Genomic DNA, 25,355 nt, shown 5'->3' with positions numbered 1-25,355 from the left:
GCATTTTGCAAGCAATTTGTGTGTGATTCAACGGTGCAAACCTGAAGCTACATGAACCAGATAGAAGAACCAGTTCCAAGAGTCTATCTTTTAGCTTTATCTAGAAGCAATTGTATTAGGTACTCTGAGTATTGTATTCAAGTTAGAGTTAACTTGAAGTTGTCACAACAGTTAGAGGCTGGTTGCCACAACGATATTAGAGGTAATTCTTAGGTTTACAAAGAGTTTTGTAAATATTGTTTTAGCTCAATGATTTAGTGAAGTGTTGGGGAAAATCCTACCGAGTAGTAGGTCATGATTTTTTCACCTTTTGAGCCAGGTGTTTTCCACGTAAAAATACTTGTGTCCTTTACTTTCCGTATTTATTATTTCCGCAACAGTAGTATAAAGAACATATAGAAGAACCAGGTCCTTCTATAATCTGTGCACGTGAAAATTGGTCACCACAAAAATCATTCCCCCTCCCCCCTTGTGTGGCATTGAAGATAAAACATCAATTGGTATCAAAGCAGGTTATTCTTGAAGAGGCTAACATCTTAGAAAAAGATCAAAATGAGAAAGATCAAAATGAGTACACTACCTGGAAACTGTAAAGAGCAATCCACCACTAGGTCACCACTATTCAATGATCACTAATATTCTTTGTGGAAGGAGAGGAGAAGAGATCACTTGCAGATGACTGATGGATGCTTCAAATGTGGTAAAAAGAACCACATGATCAAGAACTGTCATATGTGGGAAGCCGAGTGGAAAAAGGAGAAATCTGAAAGAAGGAATAGAAAGAAGGAACAGGTTCATGACAAGAAGAACTACAACATTGCTACTTGGAAAGATAGATTAGATGAGGAGTGGATAATGCTGAACGAGCTCTTATAGTAATTCGAGAATCTGAAGATGAACCTGATGAAGAATCTGCGATAAGTTTTCTGGACCTTAAAGATAAAATTAAACTCCTTTCTAAAGATAGACTATCAGAATTGTTGGTAACTTTACTTGATGAATCTAAGAATATAAGTTCTAAAAAAGAACAACTGTCAAAAGAGTGTAACTTTTTAAAAGCAGAATGCAAAAACATGAAAATAAACATTTATAAAACTGAAAAGGAAAATATTGCTTTGAAGAACCAGGTTCATGCACTTGATACAACTGTCTTAGAACTTAGATCTGAAAATCTAAAATTGAATTTATGAACAAGTTAAGAAATAGCTAGTGACACACAACTCTTACTAGAAAAGGATCTAGGAAAGGTAAAAGATGATCTTTATAAAAATGATGAACTGGTAAGAACCCTGAAGGAGGACTTGAGTAAGGTTAAGCATGAGTTAGATAGAACATGTAAATGGAACAGGTACTCTGATGCACTTTCATGGCTACAAGAACACCATAGTAGCAAAAGAAGGGGACTTGGCTTTGGAAACTCTACAACCTAAGTGGGATCCCGAAAGCAAGTACCTTACACTCTCTGAGAATAAAATTTGCACACACTGTGGTAATACTGGTCAGTATAAGAGTGAATGCGCTGCAAAAGAACAGGAAAGTTAAAAGAGCAAAAAATTTATTCTAGGAAAAAATAAGCTGCCATGTTGGGCTAAAAAGAATTTGATTTATCCTTTTGCCTATAGAAAGGGACCCAAACTAATTTGGGTTCCTAAGACTAACCCTTGGTTTTCTTTTGTAGCCCCTGATTTTCTTTTGTAGGTCCAAGTGAAGGGAAGCAGCCAAATATGGTATATGAATAGTGGTTGCTCAAAGCACATGACAGGAAGCAAGAACAAGTTCCTTTCACTTGAGGACCTTAAAGGAGGTAAAGTCTCCTTTGGAAATGGAATGAAAGGTGAGATCATGGGGTTTGGAAAGGTAGGTAAGTCTGACTATCACTCTATTGAGAATGTCTACTTGATAGATGGACTGAAATACAACATAATAAGTTTATCACAATTGTGTGATAGAGGTAACATGGTAGATTTTACCTCTACAAAATATTTGTCATATGTCTTACCACTAACAAAATAGTTTTGCATGAAAAAAGAGTGAATATCATGTATATAGTGGATATGTCCACACTGTGAGATAATGAACTCATTTGCTTAAGTGTGTTGGACAATGATCCCCTCCGTTTGCACAAGAGACTTGGACATGCAAGTCTAAGTCAACTCAACAAACTAGTCTTCAAGGACTTGGTGATAGGGCTGTCTAACATTAAGTTCAAGAAAGATAAAGTTTTCTGAGGCTTGTGCAAGGGGGAAGCAGNTAAACCGGACAGAACAATTATTGGAGTAGAAAGCACGAAGGCTTTAGTCTCCAAAACAGTATACAAAATATGAATAACAGTTTAATATATGTTTCAACACAGAAACGTTAGTATTATAAAATTCCTTAAGCCTGTAAGCGTTACTGTGTTAAAACAATAAATCAGAAGAAAAAAACTGTTAGAGGAATTAAAGAAATCTGGAAAATAGTAGAGAATCATAAATATTCCGAGTCCACAAGTTTCTTGTGTGTCCTTAAGGAATTTTAACCCCTTTACAAGTTGCCAAGGTAATGGATTAAATCCTCCCAGGATAAAACGGAATAAACCTTCCTGCAACAGTGGCAATACAAACTGCAGGATCCCAACGAACTCAAAGAATGGAGCAAAATCACACTTACGAATCGGAGAGAGAGAGACTGCGAATTAGGATGCAGTATATTCAAAAAGAAAGAAGTTCTAGAGTGTTTTTCGTGTGTAGAAAATGGAGCCTTGCCTCAGAATTTATAGGCAATTATCAAAAGAGGTGTCTGGAAAAGGTGCCTTTTCAGAAGAATTCGCTGCCTGCCGCGGTTCTACCGCGGTTACGGCAGAACCGCGTTCAAAGAGGCTCTCTGAATCTGCCTGCCGCGGTTCTACCGCGGTTACGGCAGAACCGCGGCCAGAGAGTCCCTCTTAATCTTCAGCAGGGTTCTGGCGTATTTTCAGCAGTCATTTGGCATTTAATTAGTTATTGCCAAAGCCAAAGCCAAAGCCGAAGCCGAGCCGAGCGAGCGACGACGACGGCGCGAGGGTTCATTCTCTTCAACTCCTTTTAAGAGCTTTAAGAAGTGATTCTATATATAAGCACACAAATGAGATTGTCCCTTACCAATGAGGGACAAAGTGCAAGACAAAAGTTCACTTCTTCAAATTTTTATTTTTCCCTCCATTTTATTTCCCTCCATTTCCAATTCACACTTCTTCTACTTTAAAGCCCAATGGCTTAAAGTCCAACATTTACTAGCATGCTTTATCCAAAGCCGAAGCCGAAGCCGAGTCGAGCGAGCGACGACGACGGCGCGAGGGTTCATTCTCTTCAACTCCTTTTAAGAGCTTTAAGAAGTGATTCTATATATAAGCACACAAATGAGATTGTCCCTTACCAATGAGAGACAAAGTGCAAGACAAAAGTTCACTTCTTCAAATTTTTATTTTTCCCTCCATTTTATTTCCCTCCATTTCCAATTCACACTTCTTCTACTTTAAAGCCCAATGGCTTAAAGTCCAACATTTACTAGCATGCTTTATCACGCCCATGCCGCACTCCCCTCTGTTATAGGGCAGCCCAGGTGTGCACTACCGCGTTCACACAGGGTCCAGGGAAGGGCCGCACCTTGAAGGATGTGATGTAAACAGCTTACCCTAATACAATCATTCGTGGCTTGTTCCACGGCTCGAACCCGTAATCTATAGTTGGATCGCATAAAAGAATAAATGTCATTTTCCAGTAAATTCCCCAATATGCGACCCACCATATTTTTGTCACACACACCCTCTCGCCCTGAGCCAGTAGGCGCAAAGAGGGAGAAGAAGAAACAACTCCACAAAGATCTTCAAGTAGCTAATAAATTGTTCCATAAAGTTTTGCAAGTGGCCGAAAAATCAATTTCAGGAGGTCCACAATCCAGAACAAATGCACATTTTAAGGCAGAGTAATCAACTAAACACTGTCCCCTATCACAAAGAACCAAAGAGATAAGAGATACCAAAAAGTATACTAAAGGAAGGAATCTCCTCATATATTACAACAACAGCAACAACATACCCGGTGTGTTTCCACAAGTGGGGTCTGGGAAGGTTAGTATATACGCGGACCTTACCCCTACCTTGTGAAGGTAGAGAGGCTGTTTCCAGAAGACACTCGGTTCAATAAAGCAAAAGTACAACAGTTATGACAAAAAACTATGAAAATCGAGATAGCAGCAACAGCCACAAAAAATAAAGAAGAAAGCAAAGAAAACATCAGGTAATAGTGTCGATCTAAAAAATGGAAAAAAACCTCCCCATATATTGAACTCCCTCCGTTCCACTTTATGTGAACCTATTTCCTTTTTGGTCCGTTCCAAAAAGAATGACCCCTTTCTAAATTTGAAAATAATTTAGCTTAAACTTACAATTCTACCCTTAATGAGAAGATTTTATAACCACACAAATGCTCTAGACCCCTTTTTAACTTGTTTATGACCACAAATTTCAAAAGTCTTGTTTACCTCGAAAAATGTGAACAACAATTAAAGATAATTTGTGGTTTTAAAGATACGTGATATATTCTAATACTAGTGATTATACAAGTAATATTAAGCTTAAGTAAGAAGAAAAAGATAAACCAAATCAGTGTTGCTGGAGCAATAGGGGCCTCGAGCTCAGCTATCCCAGGGACCTCGAGGTCAGCTAAGAACAATAAAGTATGAACAATAAAGCAAAGATAATAAAGCTGAAGAATAATTATTACGTTAAACAAGAAATGCAGAGCAGAATGTTCTATTGCAGTCAATAATATCAAATGATCCTTACAAAAATAATTGGGGTCCCCTTTATATAGGAGGAAAAAACCCCAATATAGTACATTCCTAATTGTAGTAAAGAATTCTATTTGTACAAGTGTATAACAACCTAGTACGGGCCTGTACCATTTCGTACAAATCTTATCCTTTAATTTATGCCCCTGGTCCACGTGTCCTTGAGAAATTCCCGCTCTTTCTTGATTGGCTTCGAGATTGCACTGCCCTCGATGCAAGTCGTGCCAGGCCCTCGATCAGCTTCCTCGAGGCACGTGTCCCTCAGCCGGGTCCGACCTCCATTTCGAGTTGCACGGACTCGGGCTCATAACTCAATTTAAGACCTCGAAATCGGGCTCCCTGATTTTAACCGTATACGAGTCTTCATTTTTTCTTAAACTGTGCGCCCAATCAAACAGGTTCACATAAATTGGAACGAAGAGATTACATTATATTTGGAGGTAAGACTTCTAAATTATCATGCAGCAAGATTTCAATGCCCCAGCAGAATCTAAAAAAGATATATGTCCTTTCAAGACATGGTTTGGCTTCCTCCACTTTCGAAAATTCAGATACCATATCTTTCATTTTGTGATCCTAATACAAAGTTAAATTCACAAAGCCAATAAAAGATAGCATCTTCCTTGATAAAGAAATGTATCTGCATAACAAATAAATACAAATCACGATCAGTGGCTGCTCCATGTTCCGATATAACACAAACTTTTACAGACACTTGACATGAACAGATTTTTCTTGACAACAAGGACTTTTAAGGCCATTAAACATATAAAATTTCTTAAAGTTAAGCTAAAAGATAGATGCACACCAGAACTCTTATGATTAGTACCATCAACATTGTATTTGGGGTCAAAGGAATCAATCAATCAACCATGTCGCAAATTACCAAATATTGTCTTTGACATACGCGTCAAAAAAGAAATTCCGCATATTTTGGCTAGATGAATATGAATGGATAAGCAATACAGGCATGTGCCAACAAACATCATATATAGTACAACATGCAAATTGGTCCCATGATAGAGACTACAGTTACTCACGTGTTTAATTGAAAGGCAGCTCCTTATGGTGAGTAGCTCCAAACGCGAATTTCTCCTTGATACTCATCTCATGTACTCAAACTCATGGACAGCATGGACGCGTTCTTCTTTTCAGTTCCACTGTTCTGTTGCTATATCTGAACCACTTTGGCATATCCCGTCAACAAAGAATCCGCATGTTGTGGCTGAATGAATATGATGGTAGCAATACAGGTTTAGGACAGGTTGAGATCTAGTTGCAACAAATATTCTTAATCGAAGTGCTACTCAATGTGGAGATAAATTTTCAATCATATTCACATTAGAACATGCGGATTGGTTCCATTACAGTGACTACAGTTGCTTACAAGTTTAATCGAAAAGCAGCTCCGTTGAGCTTTTCCAAACACAAAGATGACAGAGCACAATGTCTCTTTGATACTCATCCCATGTACTCCAACTTAAACATACAACAATGAGAAAAGGACTCGTGTAGGCATTTTTTTTTTCCATTCCCACTTACCTATCTAAAATAACAACAACAAAAAACCCAGTGTAATCTCACATATTGGGGTCTGGGGAGGGTAAAGTGTACGCAGATCTTACCCCTACCTTGTGAAGGTAGAGAAGTTGTTTCTGATAGACCCCCGGCTCAACCCACTTACCTATCTCCATATGACTTAATTCTTCTTGTGTTCCTGCATTTAGTACTGAGTGCATTGAGAACAAGTGAGTATTGCCATAAAGCCAGCATGCTGATTGGTGTTGGGACATGTAGATTCTAACATATAAGAAAGATTTCAATTCACAAAAGCATGGTTTGGCAAAGGAAGACAAAATATAGCAACTAAAACATTAGTGTCAAAGTCCAACTAATTGTATATTTGATATCATAATAACAGGAGTGCCAAATTGCAACCAATTATACATATGATGTTGTAAAGAAGCATAAAAACAACTGAATCAATGCCTAAATATTATCGAATGGGCTGTTTATTAAAATAATGAATACTAAACCAAGGGTGTGGCCTAGCTAGGGTTGAAAGCAGAATCAATTTCATTCCATCAGCTTAAGCTTTGGTGGACCGAGTTAGCAAGACTTGTGATGGTTGGAGGTAAAAGGTACAATGTGCAATAATCGAGATGCGCCACAAGCTGGCCTGGACACTACTGTTACTTAAACAAAAAAAGAAGAATGAAACTAAAAGTGAACTGATGAGCAGTGAAGAACAAGTGAATCTGCCTTACAAAGCCTGAGACTATGAATAAGAAGATAGACTTAGCTTGCAAAAAGCTTGTAAGTACATTTATTAACTTCAACCATGTTCGATCTGAAGTAATTAACTAATGCATACACACTTTAACCTACCTTGACTTTTCTTACAACATCTTCCACAACAACAAATTAATCTTTCTCTACAAACTCTTGAACAACATATCTCGCGATCAAGCGTCTTTCTTCGTGTGCATGCTTTTTAACCTCCCTCATTACCCTATTGTATAAAAATAAAAACAATACAACAATTTCAGACTAAATAGGCCTGTAGTTAAGTAATAAAGTACAAGATATGTTGTAGTTAAGCAAAACAACATGAAAAACTTCAGACTAAACAGGCTTGTAGTTTAGCAAAAACAGTACACAACTTCAGCTCTAACAATACTGAAGTTTAGCAAATACATAAACAAAAACTTCAGGTTATGAAAGTTTAAGAAACTTGTAGTTCAAACAATGCTGAACAAAGAACTTCAAACTAAAACAAAAATAAAAAATTTACATCAATATTGTGTTAACTAATTCATCATCAAACCCCGTTAAAGAACGTTTCAAATGACTGTGGGTACGAGGTGATTCTCCAATTAAAGGAGTTGAATTCATTTCCTTTGACCAATTCCGACTACGTGGTCATTCTCTATTTAAAGGCACTGGATTCATTCCCTTTGAATGACTGCATGGTAATTGTCCAATTAAAAGCATTGAATTCATTTCCTCTTCGGTAGAGATTATCTCTAATACCCTAGATGAAAAGTATATTAGGAAAAATAAAACTGATACATCAACATATTAACAAAACTATAGAAAAAAAAATGAATATTAACTTACTGCACAATTACTGTTGCAAAACTCATAAAAAAAATTATATTTAGGCTCCCCCAAGATTGGATAACCTAACATCCCGGGGGTTTGAGGGACATGACTATATTAGTCCTTTTTTAAATATATGTCCCGAATATTTGGAAAGCGCTCGTAGAACCAAACATACAGTGGATACTGAAATCCCCCTACACTACACTCAGATGTATTACTTTTATTCTTGTCGTCCAAAACATGTTTCAATGAAGTTATCAGTTTATCATAAGACGCACTGCCCCAAGGATAATTAAAACTAGCATATTCGCCTTTAACAATAGCTGCATACTCCCAAGACACAGTTGCTTCATATTTTCTTCCAAACAAAATAGACTCAACAATTAGAATTTCCACATCTTTATCACTTTCACGTACATTTTGAAATTCACATCATCATATTCATTCTTTAACATGTAATCTCGAATATCCTTCGAAATTAGACCCTTAGACTTCCCCATGATAGCGCTTCAGAATCTTACAATCTCGTTTAATTGGTTTTAACATTATGTGTTGTGATCCTCAAACCACTCATAATGTGAAAATTTTCAAGGCGGAATGACATCCACGGCCAAAAATCTTGAAACTAATTGGTGTATACGCGAAAAAGGATCAAACAGTGAACCAACTTCATATTCAATTGTAATTCTCCACAGGCATGATATACTGAAATGTAACATTACTCAGCTTCTCGCGTTGTGCATTCTCCAGTTGTGCAGGAGACAAGAAAGTTGTAATTAAACCTTTCAAATCATGATTCCCCTTCCCGTAAGCAGAGGCATTAACCCAATCTCCAAACTCATAATATATCTCCTCTGGTTCTGGTTTTATAGGTACTGCAATGGGCGTGGAAGGAGCTTTACGTACTCTAGGAGCTTCATGTACACTAGGTACTTTAGGAGTTAGGTACATTAGGTACTAAAGCTCCTAGAGTACGTAAAGTGCCTTCAACGCCCATTGCAGTGCCTACAAGGTCAGGGGAGAGATTGTGAGTTTGGTGATTGGTTTAATGCCCGTGCTTACTGAAAAGGGAACCATGATTAGAAGGGTTTAAGTACAACTTTTTCGACTCCTGCATAAGAGAGAAGCTGAGTAACGGTATATTTTGGTATATCATGGCTATAGAGAATTACAATTGTAATATGAAGTTGGTTCATTGTTTGATCATTTCTCGCGTATACACCAATGACCGAGATTCAATTAGTTTCAAGAATTTTGGTTGTGATGCAAGATCAAGAATGCTAAAAATCCAAGAAATTCAAGAAGCGAAGAATCCATTCAAGATTAGGATTTCGTTTCCTTACAGATTATGATTTGTTATTTTTTATTTCCTAGTAATTTAATTCTTGTTTAAGTAGGATTATATTTGTAGTTCTGGTCAAACTAGAATTGTTAGTTGGTATCCCATTCTTACTAGAATTATTTTTCCAATTTTAGTTAGGATAGGTTTTCTTAGCCTTATTCTTATTCTAGTTTAATTAGGATTAGTTTTCCTTAACCTTATCGATTTTACTCATTGTAAGGACTATTTAAAGGGCTCAATATGCTGAAAATAAAGATTGGTGATTAGTTTTTCTAAGTTTTTGCTTCAAAAACGTGATTGATCTTTTATTTTATTCTTCTTCCTTTATTCTAACACTTCTTGCAATCTTGCGGGATTGGGGAACGTGTGGGTGAGGTTTCTTTCCATCTTACATTCTTCTAACGTGAGTTTGAAGAACGCTTTCGCTAGTTTTGTGAAAAACTTTAGCGGAGTGCTTTTGTTTTTCTCTCTTCTTTGTACTTGAGAGGTGCAAAACCTTGAGTGTACAGCAAATATAATCCTATTTGACCAAAACTACAAATATAATCCTATTTAAACAAGAATTAAATTACTAGGAAATAAAAAATAACAAATCATAATCTGTAAGGAAACGAAATCCTAATCTTGAATGGATTCTTCGCTTCTTGAATTTCTTGGATTTTTAGCATTCTTGATCTTGCATCAGGTTGTGAAGTGTCGTTCAGCCTTGAAAACTTTCACATTATGAGTGGTTTGAGGATCACATCACATATTGTTGAAAAACTAATTAAACAAGATTGTAAGACTCTGAAACGCTATCTTGGGAAATCTAAGGGCGTAACGTTGAAGGACATTCGAGATTACATGTTAAAGAATGAATATAAAGAGGATGATGTGAATTTCAAACATATATATAAGAGTGATGAAGATGCAGTGACGCTTATGGAAATTCTAAATGATGAGTCTATTTTGGAAGAAAACATGAAGTTGTTGTGTCGGAGGAGTATGCAGCTATGTAGAAGACGAACAAGCTTGTGCTAATATCCTTTGGGCAATGTGTTTTATGAGAAGTTGATAACTTCAATCAAACATGTTTTGGCAACAAGAACAAAAGTAATACATCTGAGTATAGTGTAGGGAGATTTCCATATCCACTGTGTGATTTAGTTCGATGAGCACTTCCCAAATATTCGGGATACAACAACAACAACAACCCAGTAAAATCCCATTAATGGGGTCTGGGGAGGGTAGTGTGTACGCAGACCTTACCCCTACCCCGAAGGAGTTGAGAGGTTGTTTCCGAAAGACTCTCGACTCAAGAAAACAAAAAGACAAAAGGAGACAATATTCGAGATAGATATTTAAAAGAGGAGCAATACAGTCATGTTCCTCAGATCCCAGGATGTTAGGTTATTCAATCTTTAGGGAGCCTAAATATAGAGAACTTAATAAGTTTTACTTCAGTAATCATGCAGTAAGTTAATATTCTTTATTTTTCTGTAATTTTGTTAATATGCTGATGTATTAGTTTTATTTATTTTTCCTAATATACTTTTCATCTATTAAACAAAAATATCGGAGATTTAGTGTATAAGAGATAATCCCTACCGAAGAGGAAATGAATTCAATGCCTTTAATTGGACAATTACCATGCAGCTGTAGTTGTTCAAAGGGAATGAATCCAGTGCCTTTAATTGGAGAATCACCACGTAGTCGGAGTCAGTCAAAGGAAATAAATTCAACTCCTTTAGTTGGAGAATCACCTCGTACCCACAGTCGTTCGAAACGTTCTTCAACGGGGTTTGATGATGACTTAGTTAACACAATATGTGATGTAAGTTTTTTATTTTTGTTTTTAGTCTGAAGTTCTTTGTTCAGCATTGTTTGAACGACAGGCTTCTTTAACTTTCATAACCAGAAATTTTTGTTCTGTATCATTGTTAGAACTGAAGTTGTGTACCGTGTTTATTAACCTACAAGTCTGTTTAGTGTGAAGTTTTTCTTACTGTTTTGCCTAACTACAACATGTTTTGTTTGAAGTTTTGTACTGTATTTACTTAACTACAGGCCTATTTATTCTGAAATTGTTGTATTGTTTCTATTTTTATATAGAGGGTAATGAGGGAGGTTAAAAAGCATGCCCACGAAGAAAGGTGCTTGATCGCGAGAGATGTTGTTCTTAGAGTTTAGAGAGAAAGAACGATATGTTGCTGTGGAAGATGGTGTAAGAAAAGTCAAGGTAGGCTTATTTATAGAGAAGTTTTTTTCCAGGAAATGATATTGTTTATTCAGAATACTCATCGTTAGTATTCTTCTATAGGAATATTTGGATTCAAAGCTGGAAAAGTTGTTTGAGATTGTTGACAAGTCGAAAGGAAATATGTTGCTGAAGAAGATTCTGAATTTATGAACTATCGAGAATATGATAGAATAAATGAGTTCTTCAAGCCTTAGTCTGATGCAAATGTTGCTGATGATGGACTGCATAAAGTCCCAGATGAAAATACTAGAAGTGAGCAAGTGCAAGGTGAAGAGCAAGTTCAAGGGGAAGGTTTTAGTGTTGATAAATTGAGCAAAGATGCTGGATGTGATGAAAAGTTATTAACTGAGAATGTTGGAGTCGAGAAAGATGCAGATGGTGAAGCTATTGGTACGGAAGAACATGCATCGAATGCATATGTATGTACTCGTACTGCAACGAGCAATTTATTTGTGGAAGCATTTGTTGTTTGTCAAGAAATTTTAGGTGGAGACACACAGTAAGTTGTCACTACAGGTATAAATGTGTTCTATCTTATTATATATAATTACCTGTAAGTTTTGAGTCATTGATTTCTTCTCTATCAACATGCAATGGAAGTCGAAAATAGTGGCGTTTCAATTAATAAGAGTCAAAACTCCTCAATGATGATGCACTACATGAAGCTGGAGTCGAAAAAATCTTTCTACAAAATACTCCAAAGCTCCCCAGCGATGCTGCAACAATGAATGAAGTTGAAACTGTTGAGATAGAGAAAGGTATGCATTCAGGTGATAGCACAGAGGAAGGCCAACATCAAGGTATTCTACACATCACGAACTTATTACATTTGATCCAAATTTTTATTTTCAGTTTGAAATTTTACATACTTCTTTTCTTTTTTGCATTTTTTTCATGATTATTCATAAAGACTCATGCAGCCGAAAAAGAAATTCGTGAGCTCATTCGGCTATATGAAAAAGGAGAAATACATCTTTTTACACATGTTGGCTCATAGACATGTGTGAAGTTGCTTTATAGTATTTTCAAAATTTAGTCAGTATTATTTAATATTTTTTCCTTTTTTTTGAATGAAGATACAGTGATATCTGAAGGGAATGCAAGCAGATCTATTGGTATGCAAATGCCATTTGCATCACAACACGTAGACCAGGTAGTTGTTCCTGCAATGCGATCACAAGGTGTTTTTGACGAATGTGTGTTTGTAATAGTTGTATTGTTGCGGAAGCCAAATGTATATAGTGTGAATAAGTCACAATTGCTATACTAAAATTATAACAGCCATTAAATAATAAATAAGACAATAAGACAACAATAAAAGGAACATCAAAATTTACGAGGTTCGGCCAATTTTTGCCTACTTCCTCAGACACAACCAATATTTTATTCCACTCGAAAATACAAGTGAAATAATACTAAAGAGAGAAGATACAAATGCCTTAAGAAGATAAGAAAGCAAATGAGAGGTGTGTTTTAAATCCTAAACATTAGGCCTCCTTTTATAGGGAAAAATTCCCAACCAAATTGCCAAATTTCCGATGTGGGACTTTGACATCTTCAACAATTGGTAGAAATTTTTGACGGGTCAAGACATTTTGGGATGTGGCAAGGCGAGGTTCTAGATGTCCTTTTTCAACAAGGGCTAGAGTCATTTGTTGAAGATATCAAAGTCCCACATCGGGAATTTGGCAATTTGGTTGGGAATTTCTCCCTATAAAAGAAGGCCTAATGTGTAGGATTTAAGACACACCTCTCAGTTGCCTTCTCATCTTCTTAAGGCATTTGTATCTTTCTTTAGTATTATTTCACTTATATTTTTGGAGTGGAATAAAATATTGGTTGTGTCTGAGGAAGTAGGCAAAAATTGGCCGAACCTCGTAAATTCTGGTGTTCTTTTTATTGTTGTCTTATTTATTATTTAGTGGCTACTATAATTTTGGTATAGTAGTTGTGACTCATTCACACTATATACATTTGGCTTCCGCCACGGTATTTATGTATATATTTTCCTTATTTTTCATATCTCATCTCATGGACTGCAACTTCTACCAAATCCTAAAAGAAGGAAGCTATCCAGTTCTCCTAAAGTTTTGCTTGACAACAATGATATCCCCAACTTCAATCCATCTTCATTTTCACTTAGTAGTATACAAGATACTATTTCAGAAGGCAATTTTGATGTTGTTGGTGGTGAAGTGAGACAAGAAGATTATAAACAGCAGGGAGTTGGAGAAGGATCTATTCCAATGGCTGTGGATTTTGCAGCTCATGTAACCATGACAGTTAGTTGAGACTAGGAAACAGGAGCAGCAAGCAAAAGGAAACGCAGCTAAAGTAGGGAAAAGGAATCGCATGGCTAGTATATCTCCTTATGTGATTCTTAAATAAAGGGTAAGTGGACAAGATTGGAAAGCAGAAAAGATTACTCATTTAGACTGAAGTTTCTTATGAATCTATATTAGCCTGAAACAACTTCACGCTATATAAGCATGAAGTTTAGCTTATGTAGGTTTGAAGCGTCAGACTTTTTAGGTTGAAGTTTTCTGGAAAACACTACCAGTTATTTTTTAAATTTCCACAGTCTGAAGTTATCTTTATATATACCTGAAGTTCGCTTTCTATATCTTTAAAACTTCCGACTTTTTAGGCTTAAGTTTTCTGGAAACACTTCTTTCAAGATTCCGACAATTTTAATATATTAAATGTGAAGTTTTCAAAAGTTTTTGAAGATCTCTAAGTGAAGACAATTAAATATGATTTGTAAATTAGTGTAAGTAGCATAAAATTATTAAATTTTTCTATAGGCGTGAATTGAAATCAGATTTCATTTCTGAAGTTCAACAGTTAAAAAGCAGTACGAATTATGAAAATAATTGCAGAAACATGTATCATGAAACTCAATTAGTTGCAGAAACTAATGGGAAATCTAAAGTACTTAATGAAAGCTCAAAGAATTGCAGAAACATGTGTAGGAAAGGTACTCACAATGTAGCTGTAATTTCGAATCCGTAGTTTCTGATGAATCTAGTTCAAGTTTCTGGTTTTCTGATGAAGCTGTTGCGATGAAAAACTTGAGAACTTTGACGAAGGATGGAGGAGATTTTTGACGAGTGAGGTAGCAGATCACGCGATCAATGCCTTATGCAGGTTTTATATCGTTGGTCAGGGGTATTATTGTCATATTATTACTTATTTTTTAGCAACTGGCTACCAGTTCAATAATTTGTAAAAATAGGGTACAGGTTAAAAGGTGGTACAAATATAGGGTATGGCTGCAAATCCCCGATATTACCTCTTTTACGATAATATAAGATAAGTTGCCTAAGGGTGCCATATTTTAGTTGATTGCAAGAACTGTTGAATCAACAATCAAAAGCATAAGTGTAAGCACAAAGCATATGAGAAGAATCAATGACGGATAGTAACTAATATGAGTGATAATCCCATCCAACAATTTTAGGTGTCTCGGAGTTATCTTAAAAATAAGTTGACACTTCCGAATAATCTTCTACAATAAAGGTTTTTAAAGCAACAGAAGGGGTCAGCATCTTTAAGTATATCTCAGACTTCATCAGAATCGGGGAAAAGGTCGGACTTCAGAGTTTGTGAGTTGAGTGTCACTATCACACCACCCTATATCGTACTTCCAGTTTCAACAAAAAGAAGATAGAGCTAACGCAAGCAAGATGATTTGTCAGATTCTCTTACTGAAAAAAAAAATCAATTAACTTTACCTCTTTATTTGCTTGTTAGAACTCCATAAAGTGGCAGATATGCATTGCTTTGTCAAATGGCATTTTCATTGCTTATTTGATCACATCATTGATTTTGCCTTACATTGACCAAACAGGAACGTAACAACCATCATTGCGTTACCAACACGCTCCCTGCATGTGTCAAAACTAGTTAAGAGAACCTCAGAAAACAAACTTTGTTTTAATATTGGAGCTAAGTTCTATTTTGAGATTACTCATCTAAAGAAAGTTTTATTGTAAGACTATTAATTGGTTTAAATACTATGCTAGTGTTATAAGGAATCTCAGAAAGCAAAATGCATCTAAAGGGTCCAAGAAGGAAAACACACTAGATCAGTATGGATAAATTAGCAGATACAAACACTCCTTTTCCACTTTGTCACATTTCGATTGGGTAAAAAAGAGCAGAGTATATAATTGACTTGAAGTACTTCATAGGCAGGCAGGGTAGAAACTCTTCTTCCAAAAAAGAGACAGACCAAAGATGAGAGAAGAAGGTATCGGTTATTTTGGTAGTTGAGCAGAGTATATACTTTTTTTGGCAAAAGAGTAACTAAAAAAAACATAGTTTTAAAGAGTATAACTTATAGCTTTAAGGATTATAAAACTGCAGCTCTTTTAATTAGTTAAGACATAATCTAACAAAGTGTAAATTTCATGACTAATCCAAAAGACCGACGAAAAGAATAAATGGAAGGTTGAAGGAAAAGTGGCAATGCATGTATATTAACTTTCTATATAAATTCTATAAAGTCACTTTCTAATTTTGTAACCAACCATGATAGTAGCACAATAACATTCTTGAATGTCCCAATAGTAACCCCGCTATCCAGCTTTAGCCTCAGCTTTCCACCAGCACTCGGAACTTCACTCTCCTTTTAATACTACCCTGCCTGTCGTATCCAATGCCAATCTTACTATGCATCAGCTTCACTGCCATATCAGCATTCCCTGTCTTTCTCAAGGCATTAATCAAGACGGTACGAACTTTTCCAGGAATTTCTCGACCTCTATCCACAATCCCATCAGCTAATTTGCAAGCCTGTTTTATACGACCTGCCTTGCACAGAACATTAATCATATCTTCAAAAGCTGTCTCAAGGATAACACCCATTGGTGCAAGCTCATCCAATATCTTACACGCTCTTGCCACCTTTCCAGAAAGACAAAGCCCAGTTGAAAGGGCTCGAAAAGAAGCGGCATTTGGAGTTATACCCTTATCAATCATCATATGCCACAATTTCAATGCGTCTTCATTTTGATGCTCTTTAAACAAGCCACTGATCAATATTGTATATGTATAAACTGTTTGATCACAACCTTCCTCTTCCATTCTCTTAAAAAGCACCAAAGCTTCATCGATTTTCCCATTTTTGGCCAAGGCATCAATAAGCGCATTATAACAATAAGAGTCACGCGTACATCCCTTCTCGGCCATCTCCTCAAAGAGTTTTCTGGCCTCGTCAACTCTCCCTGCCTTTCCTAGACCATCAATAAGACTTGAATAAAACATGGCATTGATAGCTACATTGTTATTTTGACAGTACTCGAGCCACTGCATTGCCTCGTCCAACCTCCCACTCTTGCATAAACCATTTACAATAACCCCAAATGTTACCTCATCTGGTTCAAATCCTTCATTCTTCAGTCTGTCGAAAAGTCTCATCGCCTCATCCAAGTTTCCAAGTTTCATGTATGAATCAATCAAAGCAGTATAAATCGACAGGTTAGGTTTAAAACCCTTCTTGATCATATTCTCGAAAACAGTTAACCCTTCCAAAACCTTCCCAGTTTTACAAAACCCTCCAATCACTAACGTATAAGCGTGTGGTGGAATACCCAAGTCCTTTTCCTCCATTTCGTGATAAAGTCCCAAACAAGAATCAAAATCCTCCTCCGAATAACATGCTTGCATCAGAGTCATGTACGTAATCTTGTCAGCTTCCACTTTCCTAACCTCCATATCTCTAAATTTCTCCATTGCCTTTTGAAGCTTCCCTGATCTACAATACCCTTTAATCATAGTATTATACGTAACAATATCCGGATTAACTTTCCCGCTTTCCATAACCTCAAAAACGCGTTCAGCCGATTCAATAAACATGGAATTAACCAATCCATTCATCAAAAAGTTATAGGTATACAAACTAGGCTCAATACCATTTTCTTTCATTCGACGCCACACAAATAACAATTCTTCAACCATCCCAAGTTCTCCGAAACTCCTAATCAAAGAATTAACCGCCCCGACATTCATCAACAAACCACTACCTTTATGCTTAAATTCACTAAACACGTGCTTAATTCTATCCAATTCGCGCGAAGCAGATAAAATCTGAATTGAAAACACATAGCATTCAACATTATGAGCATACCCTTTTTGCTTACCAGCCCAATAAAAGAAACGAAACGCGATATCAGGCTTACCAGCAAGGTCACCTGACTTCAACACATATGCAACAAAACTAGGAGATAATTTGATCAAAAATTTGCAACAATAAGCATCTAAATTCTGCTCCATTGAGTGTGAATTGTCTAAAAGATTCAAAATTTGTGGGACCCATGGTGATATTTTGAGATCTTTAGGGTCTGTAACTAAATCAGAAAGATCAATGAATGGATTTACCCATTCTGGAGGTGGGATGTTAAGAGTAGAAAATAGCCTTTTGGGGTTTGAAGTGAAATTTAAGTAAAGATTGGATCTTTTTGATTTGGGTAATTGGGAAAATGGAAAATATGAAGAAAATGGGTCTGAATAACATGGGCCTGTTTGGAACTTAGATGTATTTGATTGATTGATTGGTAGTTTGAAGGAGAAATATTGGTTTGTGCCATTGTTGTTGGATTTGGAAGTTGCAGAAATGGAACAAAGGGGTTTTTTCAGGGTTTTTCTCATCTGGGGTTTTTAGTTCACTGGGTTGAAGTTGAAGATGCAGCTTTTAACAATTTTCGAGGAGGTTCAGTTCAAATGTGCGTTCAGGTTTTTGGCACTTTTGGCTCTTGAATTGATGCAAAACTTCTGTTTCACCCCTTTAACTTAAATTTTGGCATAGTTAAGTTTCACATTTATAAATAAAAATCTTGGAAAACTCTAATAACAAAATGGTTCTATGGTCTAGCGGTTAGGACATTGGACTCTGAATCCAGTAACCCGAGTTCAATTCTCGGTAGAACCTCTTTCCTTTTTTTTTTTTTCCTACAGAAAATTCTATGGCACTATGGAAATAAATGTACATAAATGTTCGAAGAGTTAATGAGCTTTTTTTTGTGTGATATTTTTATATGTTTTTTGATATATGGAATTGTTAATTGTTAGGACGTATAATACATTTATGTAGATTTTAAATCGTAAATTTTGTTTTAAAAAAATTGAAAATTATATGTTCAAATTCATACTAAAAACTAGATAGATTAATACCTCGTATTCAGAATCGTGGAGTCATATAAAATGGGATGAACGAAATAGGGATAATTTCACATAAATACAACTCACACGCCTGACTTGCAACATAATAGCCTAGATACCACTTTGCAAATCTATAGCCCAAAAATAATAGGCTAATTCCCAAAAGACAGCTTATTTTACACAATCAACTACGGTTATTGCTCCCTCTTTATACAATCAGTTGTTTTCATTCTCTTGATTTTCTTTGATTATTAAGCATTTGATAAAAAAAAAATGCAAATCAGCTACAACGCAACTCAAAAATCCTGAATAATACATATTATCTGAAGGTAAGAAATTCAAACACTTTTATGTGCAATTGCTGAAGCAATCCAATAGGATAAAAAAAAAACTTGGTAAATGAATTGTAGAATCCCTCCAACGCGTGCAAAATCTTTTTCATACAGCACATACACGAAAAAGAAGAAGAGAAGGAAGTGTCAAACTTCAATAGAGGCCTCTTACACACTGACAATGTATATACATCCTTATAAACTGAAAAAAAATATATTATACAACATTATACACAAATATACATATTTATACACAATTACACAATACTTTATAAGTGTATATAAACACCACTTATACAATATTTCCACTAGAAATCATAGATTGTCCAACACTACGCTTACTGTAAATAATGTATTAACTTGTATGAACATGTTTAATAGTGTATAAGAGGTGTTTGTATATCCATATACACTATTATACAGTGTTGATACAAACTGCTACATAGTTATGATTTTTTATCCAAGCCTCGAGTTGTAGTAGAAGATATTGGATGATTCAACTCGTCAATAGGTTAACAATTTTGCGCCAACAATTCGGAATTCAACACACAGATAAGATACACCCAATTTCAGATACGAGACTTCAAGGTCGTAATAATAATGACCAGAACTTCAAACTTCAAAATCTTCCAAAGTTAGTGGTTATTTTTTGGTGCAAATCAAGTTTGAGAGCTATTTATTTTCAGATCTGTGTGTATTTTTATTTTCCTTTCAAAAATCTTCAATATTCTTCTGCTTGCCACCATGGACGACGGAGTAGGAGCCCGAGCCTTCTTCGAGTCATTGATGGCAGAACTGCGTAGGGGGTAGGGGATAGGGAATAGCGGGGCCTAGGTTAAGAGAGGATGAGAGATCTATGTGGGTTAGAAAGAAAGAAGCGAGAGGCGGTGAGAGAGAATGTGGTGTGCTGGGAATGAAGAAAGAAGAAAATAATAAAAATCATAAAAGTGTGTCTTTAATAATGGGCTAAAGGCTGAAAAGTTTCTTTCAAGTTATGTACAACATAGGCTAAATAGGGTAAGAGCTTCAAATCTGGGCCATTTTCGGTTGGGTTGTTAGGCCAAGTGACAAGGGTCGTAATTCTTTGAACGAAATACTTGTTTTAAAATTGTTATCCCTCACTTTCTATCTCACTCTATGTGATATTGTTATCATTAGAAGAGTTAATAAGCTTTTCTAGTGTGATTTTTTCATATGCTTTTTAATATATCAAATTATTAATTATTATGACTTATAATATTTTTATGTAGTTTTTAAGCTTAAATTTTATTTTGAAAAAATTGAAAATTATATGTTCAAATTCACACTAAAAACTAGATAGATTAATACCTCGTATTCAAAATCGTGGAGTCATACAAAATAGGACGGAAAGGCTGATTAGTGGATGTAACCCAAGTCCATCGGAAGAGACTTTTTAGAGTGAGATACTTTCACATCTCACTACACACATAATGGAGAATACAACCAAAATATCCAATATACCCCATAAACTATCGGACATTAACCCCATGGAGGAAGATGCTAATCCAGCGCATTCCTACAAGAAAATGCTATTAGACGAGAAAGATACAATCCAAACGAAATACTACGCAAATGAACTTGGCATAACAGAAAGCGATGTAAAGGGAAAGGAAAATCTAGGCCCAATCATCCTCTCTCAAGATGACAAACCCCGTCTATATGAACCATGGCGTTTCTCGGTTCTTATCAAAATCTTTTGTAGAAGAATGTCACATCAACTTCTTCGATCTAAACTAATTGGTCTATGGAACCCCTCCGAACAGTTAATCTTGATTGACTTATGTTGGGATTTCTTTATAGTCAAATTTGGAAAGGAGGAGAATTAGATAAAAGCAACACACCAAGGACCATGGTTCCTATCCGGGAATTTTCCCTCAGTCAGAAGGTGGACACCAAAATTTGTCCCACAAGAGGCTACTCTGTCCTTTACTGCTATATGGGTGTGGTTGCCATAATTACCAACTGAATTTTACGACAAAGAGATACTTGAGAAGGTAGAAAGAAAACTAGGGAAACTTCTCAAAATTGATACGTGCACATCAGCTACGTTAAGGGACAGATACGCGCGAATTTGTATACAAATACCACTGGAAACACCAGTAGAAACATCTGTCACTATTGGGGACCACAAACAAGCGGTGGTATACTAAGGGGAAAACATCCTATGCACCGGTTGTGGAAGGATAAGACATACCCTAAAAATGTGTACTCACAGGCAAAAGTCCCTCCCCCAACTCAAGACCAGCCTGAATGCTCCTCTTCAAAAGTCAACGCTGACGGGGGAGTGAAATGGAAAACACTTGTCTTCCCCAGAAGAAGGAAACAGGGACACCCCCACCACAAGTCCAAACCACAACACCACAGGAAGGGAAGGAAAAAAAAACTCCACTCCAACTAGAGGCATCCAAGTCAGAATGTTCAATGCAAACTCCGGTGAGTTTCTTGAAATTGATATAACTCTAAGACTAATCCTGTACATGTCATTCCTGAATGCCCTACTAACACAAATCACGGGACAAGGAAAAATACTCCCCTCTCAAAGAGCCAGCTCACCCAATAACAGCCCATGCGGGAACAGCCCAACACAAGCACAAAGAGTAAAGTGGGCCCAATAGGGGAAGACCCAACTCTCAGCAAAGAAAAGGGACCTACAAACCTAAAAGGTTTTGTCCAAATAGGCCCCGGAGTAAACAGAACAGCAGGCCCAAAGGGAACAAGTAGGGGTTGTTAGTTCAACAAAACGCGACCCACCAAGACCCAATTACCACTTCCGCCACATGGGGTCATACCGACTTGAAGAACACCATTACCAATGATGGCCCCTATAGAGCTACATCACTCCTACCAAACAATTCTGCAAAAAATCTCTCAATGGATACTCAAGTGCCATATCTACTTAATCACCAACGCTCAGGTGATTTGACACTTTGCATCAACTCAACCGGATTCACATTTAATTCGAAATCTCTTGTATTAGACATAAGTTACGAAACATAAAACACGGTTGATGATTTAACCTCGATATCAGTGATGACCCTTGATTACCCCAAAATACCTTAATTAATACCAGCCCCAAAAAGGGAAAACCAAATAAACCCAAAAATGGAACAACCTACCAAAACCCCGGTTGTTCTGAATTCCACCCTAGGGGTGTGCACTCGATTTATCTATTCGATTTTGACCCTTATCGATAATTACTTATCGATTATCGATTTGTACATATACTTATCGTTATCGTTTCAATAAGGTTTCGATTTTTTCGATTTCGATTTATCGATTTTTGGGGCTTATCGATTCAGTTATCGATTACACCAATAAGAAAATTTGCGGGATTCCACGGAAAGTATATCGCTATAAACACGCCTAACTAATATGGACCAAAAGAAGCTAAAATAAGACGAACACCGTTTATAACATAAAAATTGTGTCAACAAGCACATGCAACGAAACTAAAGTAAGGGATCAAATGTATGCCGCCAACACTCCAACGGTATAAAAAAAAATACATCATCACGGCTAATTCTATTTTTCATTAATTTGAACTTCATTCCCTTGAGCTTTAAGTATGATCATTCCTCAAATGTGGTAGATGAAATAATAGGGTTAGGGACTTAGGGTAAAGGGAAGGGTATTATAGAATAAGGGTAAAAAAAAAAAAATTTTTAGTATTTCTTATCGGTTTATCGATAAACCGATAAATCGAAGAGGACAAAATCGAAATCGATAACTCGATAAGGAAAATTTCGAAATCGAAATCGAAATCGAAATCGATAAATCGATAAACCGATATCGATAAATCGATAACAAATAATCGATTCGATTTATCGATAAACCGATTCGAATGCACACCCCTATTCCACCCCTCCGCCACCAGACCACACTCCGGCGTCTTGGCTGGAGATAGCACTCTACGGCCAGGGCTTGTGCAACAATTTTCAACTGGGAAACCAGCCAATCACCCTCATCATTTAAAACCCGGCCCATCTAGCAAGGGTTACAACGGAGACCCTAAACTGGGTTTAGCGACATTTGGAACCCAACATTGGCAATCAATGATTCTACAGAGCAGCATTAATCATCTGTAGCCAACCAACGTTGCTCCATCAGTGCATAGTCTCATGCAACAAATCTTCAACTCCATCCCTTTCTTTCCGGACCTAGCGACACCGGACCCAGCGGGACACCTCATTTCTCATGGATGGAACAATACCCTCAGCAGGACCCTTTCATCTTCAACACCGGAGAAATAAAAATCACCTCCACTAGGGTATATCTCGAAGGAGATAATGAAAGCACTAGAGATACTCAAGGGAGGAAACCATCAAGAGATAGCAAATCAGAGCTCTTACTGTCCACTGAGAACAGACTCCCTTTGGTTGGAGGCAGTAAGGGTAGTGCTATTCAGTGTGGACTACAGCGAAACCCTAATACTACTCTGGCCCAAAACACTTTCCAGATGTGGATTGAGCCTGAGCTCTTATAAGAGCCAGGGAGTGCTGAAACCACTGCTGACACTGATGAGATCTCAGACACTAGCAGGAAGGAGGAAGAAAACGATGCCTACCTAGGGGAAGGAAAAGGCACCGGCAGTGGCTCCCCAAACAAATTACAACCCTATAATAAATTTCATCATATGGAATGTCAGAGGGGAAAACAGTATGGAGTTCAGAAGACACTACTCGGAGATGATCAAAATGCATAAACCGGCCAGGATGGTGCTGCTTGAGATCAAGATGGCAGACCATAAGAAGCTTACAAAGGAACTATAATATGACCTGCATATCCAGTTCCTGGCAGTGGGTCACTTTGGGGGCATCGTCATCATGTGGAAAGAGAACGTCCTCCAAGTAGATGAAGTATCAGTGACACCCCAAGGTATCCATGCAATGGTAAAGGTATTATCCTCTAACCCCCTTTGGTTTTTCTCGGCAATTTATGCAAGTAACTATCTAGAGGATAGGAAAACCTTTTGGGAAAATCTGATAGATATTTCTAGTAGCATTAATGATAGTTGGTTTGTAGGTGGGGATTTTAATTAAGTTTTAAAAGCAAGAGACAAGTTTGGTGGAAACTGCATCAACACAAACAGAAGCAACTTTTTCTGGAATTGCATTAACCAGTGTAGATTATTTGACCTAGGCTACAAAGGTAGTAAATACACATGGACAAACAAGAGATATAGGAACATGACTAGTCTAATCCTAGAAAGAATTGATAGGTGTTTTGCTAATAACTGTTGGATCAATGAATTCCCTGAAGCCTCTGTAACCTACTTATCGAGGACCCACTCTGATCACTGCCCCCTTCTAGTTAACTTTAAAAAAAAGCACCCAAAGGGTTAATACTAGGCCTTTCACATTCGAGTCCATGTGGTGCAGTCACCCTGCTTTCCCTAGCCTCATTCAGGACTCATTCCCACCACGCTCCACCTTACTCCCCTCATCTTAACGGTTCAAAACTAATGTCACTAATTGGAACAAACATACCTTTGGAAAGATATTTCATAAAATGAAAAAGACTATTGGCCAGGATAGCTGGCATCCAAAAATCTCCAAATTACCAATTTAGTCAATTCCTCCTGAATTTAGAAAATACATTAATCGAGGAATTAGACTTAATCCTCAAAAATGAGGAGGATTTCTGGAAGTTGAAAGCTATAATTAACTGGTTCTCTGATGGTGATGCTAATACCAAAATTTTCCACACTTTTACTCTAAATAGAAGGAGGAGAAATATGATCATCTATCTCTCAAAGATGAGGCTGGGAGCTGGCAGTATGAGCCCCATGAAATCAAAGAATCCATTACCAGTTTCTTTAATGCCCTTTACACATCTTCACACACCCAGTCCCCCATCTCTACCTCTATTCCAATCTCTCAGAGTCATTCACTATCCACAATTCAAAAGGCCGACCTGGATCTTCCTTTCAGAGACAGTAACATCAAAAGAGCAATTTTCTCCTTCAAGTCCTTCAAAGCCCCAGGGCCTGATGGATTACACCTCTTTTTTTACCAAAAATATTGGGACATTGTGGGGAAAGATGTTATCAGTTCTGCAAAGATTGTTTCTCATCCAAAATAATTCACCACAATATGAATGAGACTCTCTTGTGCCTCATACCAAAATGCCCCCAATTCTCCATGCTAAAAAACTTTAGGCCCATAGGACTCTGCGACACTATTTACAAAATTAAGACAAAAATCCTAGTCAATAGAATCAAGCCCTACCTGACCCATATAATTGGTCCCAATCAGGCTAGATTCCTATCTAACATGAGAGCTTATAAAAATGCTATTATTGTCCAGGAATACATCATAAACTTTGGAAAAATGAGAGGCAAAATACC

General features: G+C 36.8%; 1 protein-coding gene and 1 non-coding gene across 11 annotated transcripts; one reads left to right on the top strand and one right to left on the bottom strand.

Moving 5' to 3' along the window:
- Positions 1-5,300: 5,300 nt before the first annotated feature.
- Positions 5,301-18,246, bottom strand: LOC109241540 (pentatricopeptide repeat-containing protein At1g03560, mitochondrial). 10 transcript variants are annotated; one of them, XM_019408286.1, is made up of 6 exons: positions 16,028-18,246; positions 15,230-15,382; positions 12,047-12,235; positions 6,441-7,321; positions 5,850-6,034; positions 5,301-5,449 (listed from the first exon to the last, which is right to left on the bottom strand). In XM_019408286.1, exon 1 carries the CDS (start codon positions 18,144-18,146, stop codon positions 16,092-16,094), a length of 2,055 nt encoding a protein of 684 aa, XP_019263831.1. In that variant the 5' UTR covers positions 18,147-18,246; the 3' UTR covers positions 5,301-5,449; positions 5,850-6,034; positions 6,441-7,321; positions 12,047-12,235; positions 15,230-15,382; positions 16,028-16,091. The 10 variants fall into 10 exon arrangements, with proteins under 10 accessions (XP_019263831.1, XP_019263830.1, XP_019263829.1 ...); XM_019408285.1 differs by having other exon boundaries at positions 6,435-7,321; positions 12,047-12,211; XM_019408284.1 differs by having other exon boundaries at positions 12,047-12,211.
- A 108-nt stretch (positions 18,247-18,354) lies between these two features.
- On the top strand, positions 18,355-18,426 carry TRNAQ-CUG. Its single transcript has one exon. It is a non-coding gene; the product is annotated as a tRNA-Gln (tRNA).
- The last annotated feature ends 6,929 nt before the right edge of the window (positions 18,427-25,355 follow it).

Source organism: Nicotiana attenuata, unplaced genomic scaffold, assembly GCF_001879085.1.
Source record: "Nicotiana attenuata strain UT unplaced genomic scaffold, NIATTr2, whole genome shotgun sequence".
NCBI lineage: Eukaryota > Viridiplantae > Streptophyta > Magnoliopsida > Solanales > Solanaceae > Nicotiana > Nicotiana attenuata.
The sequence above is the reverse complement of the archived record's forward strand: the minus strand, read 5'-3'. Positions and strand labels throughout refer to the sequence as shown.